Source organism: Corvus hawaiiensis, chromosome 6, assembly GCF_020740725.1.
Source record: "Corvus hawaiiensis isolate bCorHaw1 chromosome 6, bCorHaw1.pri.cur, whole genome shotgun sequence".
NCBI classification, from domain to species: domain Eukaryota; kingdom Metazoa; phylum Chordata; class Aves; order Passeriformes; family Corvidae; genus Corvus; species Corvus hawaiiensis.
The window spans coordinates 53,289,559-53,305,978 of record NC_063218.1 but is presented as its reverse complement, the minus strand read 5'-3'; the positions used below and the strand labels follow the sequence as shown (position 1 = coordinate 53,305,978).

General features: G+C 37.6%; 1 protein-coding gene across 6 annotated transcripts in view; it reads right to left on the bottom strand.

The window, feature by feature from the left end:
* Nucleotides 1–16,420, bottom strand: part of ZNF143 (zinc finger protein 143) — a 38,357-nt gene that overhangs the window by 13,596 nt on the left and 8,341 nt on the right. For 3 of the 6 annotated variants that reach the window (XM_048306304.1, XM_048306308.1, XM_048306305.1), the window contains exons 2-9: nucleotides 12,418–12,548; nucleotides 11,540–11,632; nucleotides 11,006–11,089; nucleotides 10,700–10,780; nucleotides 9,575–9,771; nucleotides 5,688–5,762; nucleotides 1,552–1,671; nucleotides 486–561 (exon numbers count right to left, since the gene is read on the bottom strand). In XM_048306304.1, the coding sequence (XP_048162261.1) occupies nucleotides 486–561; nucleotides 1,552–1,671; nucleotides 5,688–5,762; nucleotides 9,575–9,771; nucleotides 10,700–10,780; nucleotides 11,006–11,089; nucleotides 11,540–11,632; nucleotides 12,418–12,541 (850 nt within the window). In that variant the 5' untranslated portion in view covers nucleotides 12,542–12,548. Of the gene's footprint in view, nucleotides 1–485; nucleotides 562–1,551; nucleotides 1,672–5,687; nucleotides 5,763–9,574; nucleotides 9,772–10,699; nucleotides 10,781–11,005; nucleotides 11,090–11,539; nucleotides 11,633–12,417; nucleotides 12,549–13,390; nucleotides 13,475–15,619; nucleotides 15,749–16,420 lie in introns of those variants that run through there. The other 3 variants (XM_048306306.1, XM_048306307.1, XM_048306309.1) reach the window with 3 other exon arrangements.

Here is a 16,420-nt window from a genome sequence, read left to right as displayed (position 1 = left end):
AACATCAGGGAGAGCATAATTATGAGCAGAGTAATCTGTACAAATGGAGAGTTCACTTCATGACAGAAGTCACTCTGATACAAATTCAATAAAGAACACTTAAACCAGCCTCTTCTATCAAAGTTCCTTTCAAATTTAGACCAGAAGATCAGGAATCTGCCTCTAGCCTACAAGTTCAGCCTGCTGTTATCACCTCATTTAACTTTCACTATTAGTTTAATGGTAAGAAAGGCCTAATTTTTAACATTCAGTTTGACTGTAGATGACAGGTGAAGAGTAAGATAAGTGTTGAGTGTTTCACCTTGTTCCCCCTTCAGTAAGAGTTAAATCCTCTGTCCTTTCTACATGCTACACTAGCTGAAGAGATTACTTTCTTTTCCCAGTTCTCCCAACCTACTTAGCAGTTAAAAAAGGCAATACTAAAAACTTACTTTATTCACACACAAACACCAACAAGCAGGAGGAGCTAGTCTGCAAAAAATTACCTGTTGCAAAGGCTTTGCCACATCCAGGATGTTCACACTGATATGGTCTGTCTCCTGTGTGAGACCTTTCATGTACCTGGTGACATCCAATACAGTGACTTAATGAGATGTTGTATCTGGTTACTTCAGCACAGAAACAGTTCATTCTTAAAGTCAACATATTTTATTTATCTGACTAAGATTCGTATTCAAGTGTCTGTTTATATCAGTGATGAATAATGAAATATGGCAACAATATTTCCCTAAAACTAAAGATGTCTCTTTCCAAGGTCTAACCTGATCTGGCAGTCCGTTTTGCACAAAACACTTCTGTAAATACATGCAGATTTGCCATCATGCACTACATTAAAGACAGTAGGTAAATATGCCTCAGAGCCCACTCTCTGATTTCTGACTCCACTGAATGCTTCCAATGATGCTTTTACATTGCATGAAACCTCTACAGCAAGGACATCATTTTAGCAAGTGACTCATAAAGCCAACCCCTCACTGACTCCTGTACTTAGTCAGAGACAAAGCAGCACGGGGAGGAGGTTACCTCATCAGCAAGGGATTGTCTCAGCCTCAGCTGGAATGTGAGCATCCCTACACCATTTACCATTTCAGTAATTCCTTTACTTAATTTAAAAAAAGGAAGAGAATTAAGAAGCTGACATCTGTGAAGAAAAGATGTTCCAGCTTTTCACTTTGAATATTAGTTTTGAAGAGTCTCGCTTTGTACTATGATAGTGAAATATTTCAAAAACTGGAATTTTTGCACATCATGCATACATGTAAAGTTCGTAAAGCGAATGCTGGATTCCAGAATTTCTGTGACACTGCTGGTGGAAGCAAGCTCAACATGCTGCCAATATAGCAGCTTAATGTGATCCCACACCTGCATCTAACCAGAACACTAAGAAAACTCAGCTGAGCACCACCAATCACTGTAAAATCAATCCAATAAACATTTGGCAGAACAGCCCCATTGCAACTGGCTCTCTCAATTTTTATTACTTTTAACCACATCATCTTTCCAAAAAAATCCTATCTACAAAGTAGAAATGCACATTTTACATCTCATCACCTTAAGATGGTGAGCTGTTGTGTACAGTTTTCCACAGCCATCATAATCACAGCGAAAGGCTTTCTCTCCAGTCTGTTGAGATTTTGCAGTCACTCTTGTTCCATTTCCTTGCAAGACAATCTTAAGTGAAAGAGAAAAAAAAATTTTAAAAACCCCAACCAAACCACACACTGAAAAAAAACCAACAACCAAAATGAATCAGAGAAGTTTATTTTGCTATCAACTAAGAGCTTGATATTTAGAGCTTTATTTTGCTATCAAGCCAGAGCTGATTCTGACAGGTTTCTTTTGTTTGTCTTTGCTATGCCATATATTTCTGAGTCCTCAATAAATAAACTAAAGAACTGAAAATCAAATTCTCATGATTCTGCTATATTTACTTGTACCTAGCAAATTTAAAAGCTTGCATTAATTAGCCAAACAGCAAAGGCAAATAATTCAAAAGCACAGTGGTAAAATGACCAAATTAGTAGACAAGTCTTAGATTACATCTGAGGTGCTATATCTGTTCCTAGGGGAGATTAGTCATAAATCAGACCACCTTCAAAGATAAGTTAATGGAAAGGCCAAACAATAATTAAATGTCCTTAGAATGAGCACTTTTTGAAAATGAGGGAAAGCATTTTGTACTTGATCTGCCATGCGTGTATTTTCATCAAGCTAATTGGAGCAACATGAGCTAGGTTCTACTCTCCTTCTGGCATGACAACAGGAAAATATACAGCACAGCTTCAGGAGGCAGCTGAAACCCCTTGTAAAGGCTCCTTCATACCCTGACGTGCAAGAGACATTCATACAGACCGAACACAGAGGCAGAAGCCCAAATAAGCACTTTGATACAATTGCATGCAAAGCAATCAATACTCTTTTTTAAAAGGTCTGTCCTTTTAAACCACCTCCCTTTTTCTTACGGATCCAATTTTATCCCAAACTGTCACAGCCATATCCAAATGGGTTCTGAATATCTCTAAGGATGGAGACTCCTGAAGTCTGCTCCCAGTGTTCACATTCTCAACTAATACTTCTTGGCAACTGAGGCCCTGCAAAGCGTCTCACCGTGCCAGCTGCTCTAGATTGCCAGTTGCCACCCTGAACTCCTGAACGCTCCTCACGTGCCCTGTTGTGATGCCCTTCTGGCAGATACCAAGGATATTAAAATTCCACATGAGGACGTGGGCCTGTGAACATGAGGCTTCTCCAAGTTGTCTGAAGAAGGCCTCATCTTCCTCCCGACTATGCACCCTGTGGCAGACAGCCACCACCACAGCACCCATGCTGGTCTGAGCCATCTCCCATCCCAAAGCCCTATACAGTCCTGCTGTTCCCACAGGAAGGGCAGCTCCTGCTCCTCTCCCTCCCCACCTGGCCCGTTTAAAGAGCCTGGATCCATCACCACAGTATCTGAGCTCTCCCACCACATCTGCCTCATAACCAATGAGACTGTAGCCTTGCAACAGCACACAGACCTTTATTTCCTTATTCAGATAGATCAGAAATTTGATGGGGAATACTTTTCCTACAGATTCTTCAGAGAGGATAGGATAACCTATTACCTTCACGCTGTTCTTACGACTAAAGGAGCAAAGTTCAATACGAAATTCTTAATCAGCTGAAACATTCAACTCCATCACTTCAGAAAATCTTCTCTGGAACCGCAGAGGAAAACAACCTCCTGGATCAAGAAACCCATTACTGATCCTATTGTTTAGCCTACGACAGCATGAATCACAGGAGTCACTTCAATACATTAAGGATCATGAGGAATACGCTTGGTTGAGACCTGCATTGAAGCACTAATTTTTTTTTTTTCTATCAGTAAACCTACTACTATTTCTTTGTTGTTCCAGCATGTAACAATATGTATATACTTGCTAAGTTCTGCTATAAAGCTCAAGTATGCCAAAGTTTAAAAGAAAATGAAAACAGGCCTGTAATGTGCTGATACCTGCAAGGAAATAACCAGCAACAATCTTACCAATATTAAGATGGATACAAAAAGGGGGGGGTGGGGGGGGGGGGGAATAAAGCACCTTTATAATAATGTGAAACTTACTGTGAGGAACAGTGCACTTCAAATACTTTTAAATAAAATAAATAAATAGGATTAACCCTCCCTATTTTTAAAAGATCACAAACGCATCCCGAGTCCAGAGAGGTAACACGGGAGAAAAACAAAGATCTTGGATCAGATTTTTCTATTGCACACATAAAAGCAGAATCATATAACCAAAGTGTTATTATGAACAGATGGGTATGACAGGTTTGAAAGGAAATAGCGAGATATCCATTTGGGCACACAGAGTCTTTTGTTTTCCTATGCAGAAATCACAAAGAGGTTTTATGCTTTTTTTCTTTGCTGAAACACCTAACTAACCACATGCAAGTCTGAGTGGCTGCTTAGCAGTGTGACATCTGTTCTGTTACCTGTGTACTTAAAAAGGTTATAAATATAAACCTATTTAATTCTACATCTAAATATGAGATTTATATATTATCTATTAATACAGAATGAGTTACAAGCAGGTATCTATTTAAATCAAGATATAAGAATGATTTATATTTTCATACATAATTGATAGCTTTGGGCCCCTTCAACTGAAGGCCAACTGTAGTCACCTTACAAGGGTCAGAATTTGAGACTAAGCCTCACTACCTTTTTGAAATATCAGATCTTGTTTTGTTTGGAACATATAATGCTTGTAAGATTGGCACATTTCCATATGGCACATATGTTGCCATATATGTATAAGATAAAATCACCTCCACATTCAGTTTGCCTTTGGGGCTGAGGCCAAAATCAATATTTAGGTGGATACTGGTAACAGGTAATTTTGCTTAATAGGCTCTTACTTCAGGTAAAACCAACAAAGATTTTATCTTACTCTTTCTTCAACTTTGCCTTTCATTGGAGTTTTCCTATCCTAACCTACAAGTGTGCAAATCCTCTGAATTTCTTAATTTCATTTTCTGAAATATAGTCCAATACAGTAAATAATGAATGTATTAGCTATTCTCTCCTTCCACAGTCATGCCACATAGGCAAAAGTGAAGAGTCTGCAGCTTTAAATAATGTGGGACCTAACTTGTTAAAGATTAAGAATAGAAAATTTGAGCTGTCATAGGTGAGTCTATAATTACTCCTTTCACAGATAATGTATTTTGATCTTGGAAGATATTCTTCTTCTTTGTCTACTTCATTATTTCTTAAATTAAGGAAAAAGGAGAAAAGGTTTGCCCAGAGAAGCCCGATTCTCAGTGCGATGACTTTTCCATTTTTGATTTTGTCATCTGAACGTGTGAGGATATGGAGGTTTTAGTATTAATTTTGTCGTGTATTTGAAGCGCAGAATATGTTTTTCTTTGTCTTTACCTTTAATAAAATACCTTATAGTGTCAAATACCATTCTCCTTACATAATTTTATGGATCCCAGGAAAGAAAGCTTGAGACTTAGTAAGTTGCACCTGTATTTTCCATTACCCTTTGAACTTTTACATTAATCTTTCCCCATGGAAAGATTTTTACACTACTATATACTAACAACATGGATCCTGAAAAAGAAATGGAAGTATTTTTCTGTTCTTTAAGCATTCTCTAGGAGCAACACTTACCTACCGATTCCTAATAAAACCTGCTATGAAAGTCAGGGAGCCTAAAAGGGCAAGTGGAATCAAAATAAGTCATCAAAAGGAGAACAGTTCCAGACATATGCCTGGAATGGTCTCTCCTAGAAGAAATTTATTAATTGAGACTTTCTAAGTACTTGAGTACTTTCTAAGTACTGTCAAAAGTCAGTTTCTTCTCTGGAAAAGAACTTCTGGAATACTTACACTCTCATTGATTAAATGCTCAGGTCAGCTTGAAAAATCTTAGAAAACCAACATAATTTTAAATTACCTTTTAACAGAAAATGCCCCATAGAAAACAGTAAGTATTAGAAGATCTTTCAAAAATCTTGTGACAGGATCTTGCACAGAGTGAGATAATATAATCTACTTGTATAGTTTGAAATCTATAACTTCTGAAGGGTAGAAGCAGACCCTAGTTCATGGCTACAGGGCTCCCTATCATGCACCTTGCTGGGCAGAAAAGACAAAAGAAATAAATATATTTAATTATTTTGTATTTGGCACATACCTGCATTTTTTTATCTTGTTCATTTTCACCTATCATTCCTGTGCTACTAACACTGTCATTTCCATCAATAGACACCTGAAAAACAAAGTTGAAATGGGAAAAACATTTACAGGTTATTTTTATTCATCGGAGAAACAGAGGGTTACAGACAGTTCTGGGGGTTTGTTATTTTATAGCTCTCTAGCGCCCTCTTGGAACATGGTTATCCTCTAGTACATGAGCTTACATAAAAATCACCACTTGTAGCACTTGCATTACAGAACAGGCAAAGTGAGCATAGCAAAGTTATTTTATAACAGGGTAGGAAAGACTGCAAGAACTAAATATGTTAAATTAATAGACTGACAAAAGTATTACAATAAATCAATGAATTTAACAATACTGAGTTCTGACAAAAAAAACCCCAAACATTTACATCTTTCATAATAAAGATATCTCTCTCACTCCTTGTTAAGCAGAATGTACTTGTTTCAAACAGCACAACTGCTTTTCGAATCACAATACCTAAGACAATGTGTTACATGTCAATTTGAACTAGTCAAATTACAACTAAGCAAGGACTTGGGTATTACTACATAGGTTTGTTTTTAAGAACAGTCTCCAGGAGGAGGAAGGCATTGCTGTTTCCAAGGAGCTCATAAAAAAATATTTGAAAGACTGTTAGATGTTAATGTGAAAATTTTATTTAAATAAAAATGTAATTACCCTGTTCAAAAAAACCACCCCAAACTCTCTCACATGAAGCAAAGAACAGGATGTTAGTGGTCACTGTATAAAAAATGAAAGTATACTTTGCATAGTTTCCCATTCCTTAATTGTCTCTGTATTAAGCACAGGCATTCACAATACTCTCTGCATCCATTATATTCAAGGCTGAGACTGATGCACCTAAGCCTAGTCTAAGTGATTCTCTTCCTCTCTAAAACAGTTTGGCAGGAGGCCACAGCAGGCTCCTGAGAACATTGGTGCTTGTGTAAAGCATCTTGCCCAAAGCATCAGCCCCCAGCGGTTTGCTTGGAGACTCATCCCACAAGAGTTTTCAGACTTTTCTCTAAATCAGACAATTATGAGCAATATACTTTTGGGAACTATGAGTTAGAACAGTAATGAGGAAAGTTCCCAAGCAGAGGCAAATGTACATTACAAAAAGATTGAAAAGAGTCAGAAAGCAGGTAATTTTGGGGTGTTTTTTCAAAGGAAAACAATAGCCATTTTGGGCCCTTCTCCCTCAGAATTTTTAAAGGGAGAGGAGAGAACCTGCACAGAAAGGAGACTTGAATTACTTCATCCTGAACTTCCTGTTGTTGGTTGAGAAAAGAACTGCTGACATGAAATTAGAACTTGATCAACTATTAGAAACAAATGATCCAAACAGAATGTATGTGCATATGTTGAAACATGCACAAATCCCAGTTACTGTACTTTGCCAGCAGCTGTGATGGCACAAGAAAACAGCTTATGGAAGGAAAGTACATGCTGTAACCTCTTCACAATTCCATCACCCATCTTCTGACTTCACTGGGAGCAATGACCATTTTCCCTTGGTTGCTTTGGTGGCATTGACTCAGCCCAAAATTAGAGGACTCTAGTTAAGTCTGCATGTGCTTTGCATGCTGTGGGAAGGTGGTTCTATGCCTGAAGGAGAAGTGAGGGACAATGAAAAATGTACGTGTTCCACCACTTCCATGAGCTTCTGAGTAGTCTGCTTGGATCTCTTTGTATGAACTCCCTTATATTCTACACTGATCTTGGGCACCCCACTGATCTGTCTGTTCCTGCCTGTTCCATAGGACAGGGAAACAAAGAAGAGCCACCACTTTCCAAATGCATCTTTTTTTCTTCGCCCTTTAAGTTTCGAAAAGATAACCTAAAAAAAAACCAAACAAAAAAAGACACCCAACTATTTAAACTTCTCTTTTGCAGTATTGTAAGAATTCTGGAAGGATTCCAGGGCAGATCTTTGAGCTCCTCCTAAAATACTCTCTTTTATGCTAAAGAAAGATTTACTCTGCCTTCAAATAAAAACACAAGAACACCTACATTGAGTCAAACTAAAGACCATACTACTGCACCATTTCATTTCCAACAGCAGCCAGTAGCAGATGCTGGAGAACACTAAACAAACAGGCCAAGCATGTAGTGATGCATTCCCCATAATATTCTGCCAACCTCCAAGCAATTTGTGGTTTATGAACTTCCTGAACCAGAAGTCACATGTTTCTACCTAACAGCCATGGACACATTTTTCTTCCATGAATTTATCTAATTACTCCTTGAATCCAAGGACATATTAGTATCCACAATATCCTACAAGCAGTGCTTAACTTTGAGCTGTTTGAAAAAGCCTTCTTTGTTCTTCTTGAGCCCATCACCTGAGAGTTTCACCTGATGCTTACGAGTTCTGAAACTGGTGCAGCCAATGACAAGTCACTACTCTTCTTTGGGGTACTTATAATTTTATAAAATCCTATCATATACTTACCAGATGTATTTAATTTCTTCAGTACCTTTTTCAAAGTGTCTGTAACACCAGCTGCTATGAAGAGTACACCTTGCCTCACTGTGAAGCGTGCACAGACATGGAGAAGAATCACAAACCCACTTCTCCTTTTAAGAGAGATCCAGGGTTCTGACCACTAAGCTATTATTTAGTTTTGTACATAAATCAGGTGTAGCACTTGGAAACTCACTTCCACTGACTTTCCCTAAAGGTTCCAGCAGTACCATTCAGAATAAAGTTCTGAGATGAAAGCTTAAGGAAAATAGAATTTTTCCTAAACAAACACACAAGAGCACTACAGAAAACAAATTCACATTACAGAATTAAAAAACACATATTGAGTTAAATAGGATGAAAATGCAAATCTATTTGCATTTCTTCTGTTTCTTCTTCACCTTCTCAAAACAGAAACTTCTCAGAAATTATGATTAATATAGCTGCTGGTTAAGAAGGGCAAAGTTATGGCTGATTTAATCTAAATGAAAAAGGATCTGTGGAATGTGTGAAATCTTGTGATTACAGCTCAACTAATGCTGAATTACTTTTTATTTATGAAATGCTAATCCATAGCATCACAACACGATTTGACTGGTTGCCTTAAAATATCTGAATTCCAACAGACAGAAGCATAATGAAAAGAATAGTGAATAAGCTATTTAATTATCCTAACTGGCCTTCTCCCAAATTTTGACAACTCTCATTGACATGAAGAGGACAGACTTTAAAATTTATTCTGCTCTTTTTCAAGAGCATTACGAGCACTGATGGCAATTATCCAGCAAGTGGGACACTGCTTAACTATGGAGTCATGGAAGTTGCATCACCCATTACCATATTTGCATCATGCCTTACAGAAGTCCAGTAAAGCAAACAACATGAATTTTGTGCATCAGACTGCATTTTTACTATTGAAAATATGGACCAAAGAAGGTTTTTTCTGAACTCAGTAATTATTTGTCTTTTCTACACTTCATCCTATGTGTTGTCCTTGCTCAGTACACCAGGCCATACTCTTCCCATTCAGGAAAAAAATTAATCCAGCAATAGTGCCTGAACAAGAATAATTTAACTTTGTCCTTCTTTCCAAACAGTGTCCTTTCAGGAGACTCCTTTGCAATGCTGTAGTATAGAGAAGATTATTATTTAGCTGTCTAGATTCCTTTCTAAATCTGACTCCAGTTCAGTGTTCAGTCTTTTCTCCTCTTTATACACCAGAGCTGCTCATGGCAGTGAAGCACTGTCATGACAATTTGGTGTTCTCTCTTCTAGGAGCCTGAGAGTCTCTCAGTTGTAATTTTATTTCTTAGATGACAATTGGCTTGTGCTGCCAGCTATGTTGTGCTGTAGAGTAAAACACGATGGACAGAGAAAATGCCTTGCAGAGTACCTTGGCTGCATATTGCTCCAAAGCACTGATGGTGTCTGGGTCGATGGCAGCATCTCCTGTGTGCAGACCTGCCACTGTGCCATCAGCCTGGATGGCTAAAATGGTGTCTGACTGGGGCATCTGCACCGTGTGGTGGATGTAGGCAGTGGTTCCATCCTCCAGCTGCACAGCTTGCAGTGCACTCTGGTCATAACTGTCTGAGGAATGATATTGCAAAGTGTTAGGATTCTGAAAGGAGCAGCAGTGTGCTACACGAGAAACTACTGCTCTCCAGGAAGTGTCTCCTGAAGTCATACATACATATGAAATACATGAGAAATATAACCTCTTAAAATAATACTATGAATAACACAGGAATTTGTTTTCAAGACAACACCTCCCATACTTCTATTTCTACACTTATAAAAGTACAAAAAAATTTATATGGATCTAGCTTTATAGACAAAGGAAATCAGGAACACAAATATGCTTTCCATTTCAAATCCACTCATAATAAAATGAAAATAATATAAGAGATCTACTGATACCCTTACTTCAGATTTTAGAATTCATAAATCTCCCATTTTAAGAAGAGAATCATGCAAATACGCAAAAGAAACACAAAATATAAAAAGACTTTTAACAAAATATTCTATATTACATTCTTTCCTCTTACTATTGTCAGTTGTAAAATGTAATTGTCACACTAGTTTAAACAGACTTAAAACATATACTTGATCACTTTTTTTAGAGAAGTGGTACTATTTCCAAGACTAGTGTAATCATCTTCTGCAGAAATGTAAGTTACCATTTGGGATAAACACAATTGCATTCTTGACTGTCGGCTGTCACATTTTCTGCCCTACTACCTAAAGGTATATACTCACTTTAATGGGATCCTGGGCTAAAAAAACCAGTGAAATGCACTGGGTTTGATTACACTTAAAACTGTTACATGAGGCCCAAGTAAGAAACTGAACCAGTCTCATTTCAATAATTTTCAGATCTCACAAAGTTAAAGCAAGAAGTAATCCACACTGGGAATCTCACTAAGAAAGATGATAGTTTTCAGAGAGTATCCTATTTTACATTTCTGAAGTTCTGTTGAACACTGATGTAATAAATCCCACTTGACAAAACAGTTACCTTTTGAGGTGTGATGAATAAATGCTGTAGTTCCATCTTCCAGCTGAACCGCTTGTCCATCTTCCAGACGCAGGCTGTCCCCTGCTCAGGAGGAAGAATTACAGCACTTCAGCAAGAGCTCAAAGGATCCATCAGATGGAAAGATTAAATACTAAACACATTGGATTACAAAATACCTAAGATCTCTTCATAACTATTTCCATTAAAATAAGAAATCAAGCTGTTATCATGACTGTTAATTACTTAATATCAATACTTATCAGTAATACATTATTTTATGACACATTTCTTTATTATTGCACTCACTGCTTTTAGTCATAGGTACATGTTGAACATAAGCAGCAGAACCATCTTCTAATTGAATCACTTGGCCATCCATCAGTTTACCATCTGAAATATACAGAATATTTTAAAGAATTCTAATTGTGTAACACATCAGAGTTTTAACACACAGTTGATACTTTGTTAATTAACATATAAATGAAATATCAACAAGAAATAATGTTTGGTAAATAGAAAGCACAGTGTGACTGTACCGAGCTTTTAAAATTACAGGATTAAAAAACCAGAAAAGGTCTGCTGTCCTATCTGTTAGGCAGAACATTGATATCTGGGTTGGAACCATAAAGATCACTTTCATTTTACTTAAGTTCTGAATTTCATTTTTGCATCTTATTAGTAGCAAAAAAAAATATTTATGTTATAGTATTACTGTAATTTCCAAATGGAATTGGAACTTCAGAAATATTGTACAGATTTTGCCTGACTTTACAATGCAAAGAGAGGGTTAGAAAGGGGAATACCACTTCAGTAGCCATCAGTTTGCAGTCCTTTGCCCACCTTTAGAGTTGTGCTGTATGTAAGCAGTGGAGCCATCAGCCAGGGTAACTGCTTGCAAACTTACACCTTCCATGTTTTCCAAGTTGTCACCATCTAGCAGGGAAAAAAGTTCACCTTCACTATAACCAGCATGAAACCCTAGAAATCTCAACCTAAACACCTCCATAAATTATTACATCCCCTCAAAGTATATTGGTTTGACAAATAGTAAGAGCAAGTAGCTCTTACTTGCTTTCTGGTTTTTGAGCCTGGGACACATACTAGAGTCATATGTTCAAGATTTTGCTCTGTAAACATGACAGCTACAATGTTAGTTTCCTTAACTAAAAAAAATACGTCACTGAATAAATAACTACAAAGCTGAGGTTTTAGGAGAACTATGAATTAAATCATCAGAGCCAACAGTGAAATAATGACACACACTTGTATTGATAAATTTGTTTCGTACAACACTACCTGTTGTTAATACACACAAAACTATTTAAATTAAAATGCAGATTTAGGAAAGGGTTTGTAATCATGTAAAATCTAACAAAGCTTTCAGGAAACACAGTTTAAGCCAATTTCAATTCATTAATCTATTTTAAAACTCAATTTGTTTAATACATACTTAGATATAAACTGAATTTACAAAGTATAAAACGGTAGGACTATACAGAGAATAAAGTCAGATTTTATATTTCATATATTTTTGGCACATTTACACTTCTATAATCTTAATTAAAAGATAATTTCCATCCAGAATTAAATCAGTGAATTTAATCAATCTCAGTTAACTGTTTTCTGTTGGACTTTTAATTCAGAATACATGACATGAATTTTAGTGTTTTATATGAGTTTCAAAGAGAAAAGACATAATAACATAGAGGTATTTTAACCTGAAGGTTCACCTTGCACAGCTACAGCTTCTGTTAGACACAGAGTCACGTGCTGGGCCTCCATTCCTCCTCCAGAAAATTCCGTCATTCCCTGAGAGTCTCGATTTATCTGAGCTAATAACATCGTCTACCTAGAAAGAAAGTATTCAAAAAACAGAAAATTGAAATACACACCCAGAACTAGGTAATCCCAGTTTAATGCGATTTTTATACAGCTGCTACAAATATTTTATGTTATGTTTTACATAGAATAGATGCAAAGAATGATTGACTTATCTGGAAAATACTTTAAAGGAATAAAGTTATCTGAAATAGGTAAGTATTACTACCTCAATTAACTCAGATGTTAGCAACTTCAGGTAGCAGTTACTAAATTAAAGTGCATCAACCACATTTAAATTTCAGTTACATATAAATTATTTAACCAATGTACAAAGAATAACGGTGGTAGTGACAGTATAGGTAATGATACCTGCTTGTCCCCAGAATTGAAATAAAGCTGACAATTCACCCATAGTCACCCATGACAACAGCAGGGCTTTCTCTGTATAAATTAAAGATCTCTCCAGTGCCAGTAAGAGATTTAAAAACAATGACACACTGGGAAAGTCTAACTGAACAATTCAACTATTTCCCTAGATTTTCCAGAGAGGTTTCTGTTTAAACAAAAAAACAACCAACCAAAACAATCTGTCCTTTAAAATAATGAAGTATCCTATTATAAAATTTGTTAATTAGACAAGAGGACAGTGATTAGGGAGTGACTGCTGTATCTCACAGAATGAGACAGAGCCACCCCTCTGGCTACTCACATTTTTACCCAGGCATGTTTTAATATGGGGGATCACATCACAGCTTTTAATCCTAATGTTGTTCTGTGCCCTGCTGGTTTATAATTCAAGGCTGAGAAGAATAATCATGGGGGTTTAATTTACTTATGGTTACCTTTATAAATACATTTAACTCTTTTTACCTCTACAATCCAGAAATCTGCTCACGAATAAGCAATTCATCAACAGTCTCAAAGACCACTGAGAAAATTGTGCTTCTGTCAAAACTAAGGAATAGGAGCACAAAATTAGACCATGTAGATACTCCAGTGTGCCTACAGTATTTAAAAAGTTTGCCACCGTAATTTAGTAGTTGAAAATTACACCCAAACAGTATTTTCCAAATACATCCAAGTATATAGTGAGCCAGACTATTTCATAGAGGTGCAGGCTAAGTTTCTTGTTTCCAGTCAGTATATAAAGGAAAGGGAAAGAAAAGGTACCTTTGGGAAGGTTAAAGATGTTTCGCATGTTATACTGAAAATCATACAAGAAAAAAACATTACTAATAATCAGTGCATAATTGTGTAAGAAATGTGGCTTCCAAGATTAAAATCCTCCATAATTTCTATCTGGAACATTAAGGAGATTAAAATACTGGCTTTCAATAAGGAATGTGAACCTCGAACAACTTTGGCATCAAAAAGATGATACAATTAAGATGGAACCCAAAATGTACTTCAAAATGGGTGTGAGGGATTTTTTTAACATCCAAGAAAAGATGGATAATTCTTCCCAACATCCTTTTCAGGAAAATAAGCTTTTACAGAAAATGAGGCCCCTAAAAGAGATGTGACACACAAGAAAAAGAGAGGCCATCCAGACTAAATTGCATTTATATAGATGTTTCTGAAGAAAATAAAATAGGAAAGTGTTTTGGATACTATAATCTAAGAGACAAGGAATTGGATGAGGATATAAAAGATCCTGAGCTCAATGTCTTCCTCTGTCATGTCCATGATTGTGAGTTTGGTAAAGTAACTTCTTTTCCTACTACTCATTTATCATCCCCCCATCTCAAAATAGTCAGAAAACTATTCCTTAGGAAACACTTTGCTCACAAACCAAAAATCAACATGCTGTAGCTATAGAGTCAGCCTAAGCAGGCACGGAAGCAAAGCAGCCCAGTATCCATGTACTATGAAGCAAATAAGATCAGAAAACTGTTGCAGTTTAAAAAAAAACAAACTAGCAGCAAAAGGAGTTTCATCCAACCAGTTTGCAAGGGCTGCTTTTCCGGAGACACTGCCAGCTTGTAGCGAGTTACATTACCTAATTCTGGTATTATATGCTAGTGGTACCCAGAGGCTGGCTATCCTCTGAACTGCTAACAGAGGTCTCTATTGCCAGCATTTTCCATGCACTCAGTTTTTAGGACACCTCATGGATGCAGGCTGCAAAACAGCTACACCACTGCACACAGCAGAGAAGAAAGGCTTCACAACCACTGGTGTTGACTAGAACTATAGAGTGAAACAATTCCAGCAGACTCTGCACCTCAAAGGCCTTTCAGCTCCGGTCTACTTGTTTAATAAGAGAATATTCCCTCTCTTAGACAAAGTATCTTTTAAGAATCCCTAGCACCTTTAATATCATCTGCCTTCCTCCAGAACTCATGGCTCTTCTCTCACCTCTGGGCAGCAGTGAGAATGCAGCCAATGCAGGCAGCTGCAGAGTTCTGACAGTCTGAGCAGAACTAATTTCTTAAAGGGTGAGTAGCTACTTCGGAAGAAAAAGAAACCTAATGCCAGATAAATTAAAGGGGTGAGGAGTAATAGTATTTGTTTAACTTGTTTCACAGTGTTTGTTACTGTAGCATGGCTGACTATCAACTCACACACTGTAAAAGAACCAAAGGGAACTGCTGCACACAGAACAATGCCTACGACTTTCCTCTGTTCCAGAGGATCTGGACAATCATACAGTCTCACACAAGAACTCAGCAGCAATGCAGTCTGTGTTTCTCCCAATTCTAGCTCCTTTCAATGGTCACTTCCAATATACCCTTTTCTCAATCCTCTGTCCTTCCACTAAGTTCCTTAGCCCCAGCTCCATCCCTTTCCCATGAAGTACCAAGTTTCTTCTTCAGTCCTATCATGGTACCACACTCCTAGGACATGCCTCTTCCCAAATATAATCCCATCCTTCTTGTCAGAATAATCTAAAATACTTCCATGCCCACACCAACTCCTTCTGCAACAAGTCCCCAAGTCTTCTCTTGCTGCTGGTCCATGCCGCCCTCACACCACTGTCTATCCCCTTCCTGCCTCTGTGTCAACAGTTCATGTTCAGGCCCACCTTGGAAGTACATCCCCCACAAGAGGCTGGAGCACTGGGATGCTCCCAAACACCACTCCCCAGCTTTCACTCACTCTTCAGGGACACAGCAGCTTTGCTCTGTCACTCTGCTGTGCAGGGAGGAGAACCCTCAGCCAGAAGTGGATGTGCTGCTCCCTTCCAGGCTCTCCTCTTTCTCCCCAGTGGAGAACACTGACTAGCCAGACAGGGCTGGAGAGATGTAGGAAAGATGTAGAGCTGGCCTGTGTTGCACAGAAAAGAGTCAATCTATCAGAGATAATGATGCTACAGTGTTACTTGGTAAGAGTAGTCAAATACAGGAACAAATTGCCGAAACAGGGTATGGACTTTCCAGCCTTGCAGAGGTTCAAAACAACTTGACATTGCCCAGGGCTATATGGGCAAATGAGACCTGCCTTGATCAGGGCTGAACCACATAACTTCTGAAAGTCCTTCCAACTTCAGCTGCTCTCTGATAATCATTTCAATAATGCATACATACACAACAGCATCACCTTGCTGTTGGTGGATCATCCATCCTCCAAATCTACTCTCCTAACATTTTTTAATTTGCTTTGCTTTTTCAAAACCAGTTGGTTTTCATCAAACTCAAATCTCTTCCCTTGCCTCCACTTTAATCACTCTCTTCTGCTTTCTCCTCAGCTTCCATCAAATTTGTCTCCATTGTTTTTCTAATCTGAATTTCACAAACTTCTTTCCCTAATCCACCTCAATTCTTTTATTCCTTGGCATCTGCATCACTAAGCTTTTTTCTTTTAAATCTCCTGTCTGCCAGGAGTTCTGTCAGTAAAAATCTGGGAGAGAAAGATTTCCTTTACCCACTTCAAATATTGCAGCTCATTAGTTAAAAGCAG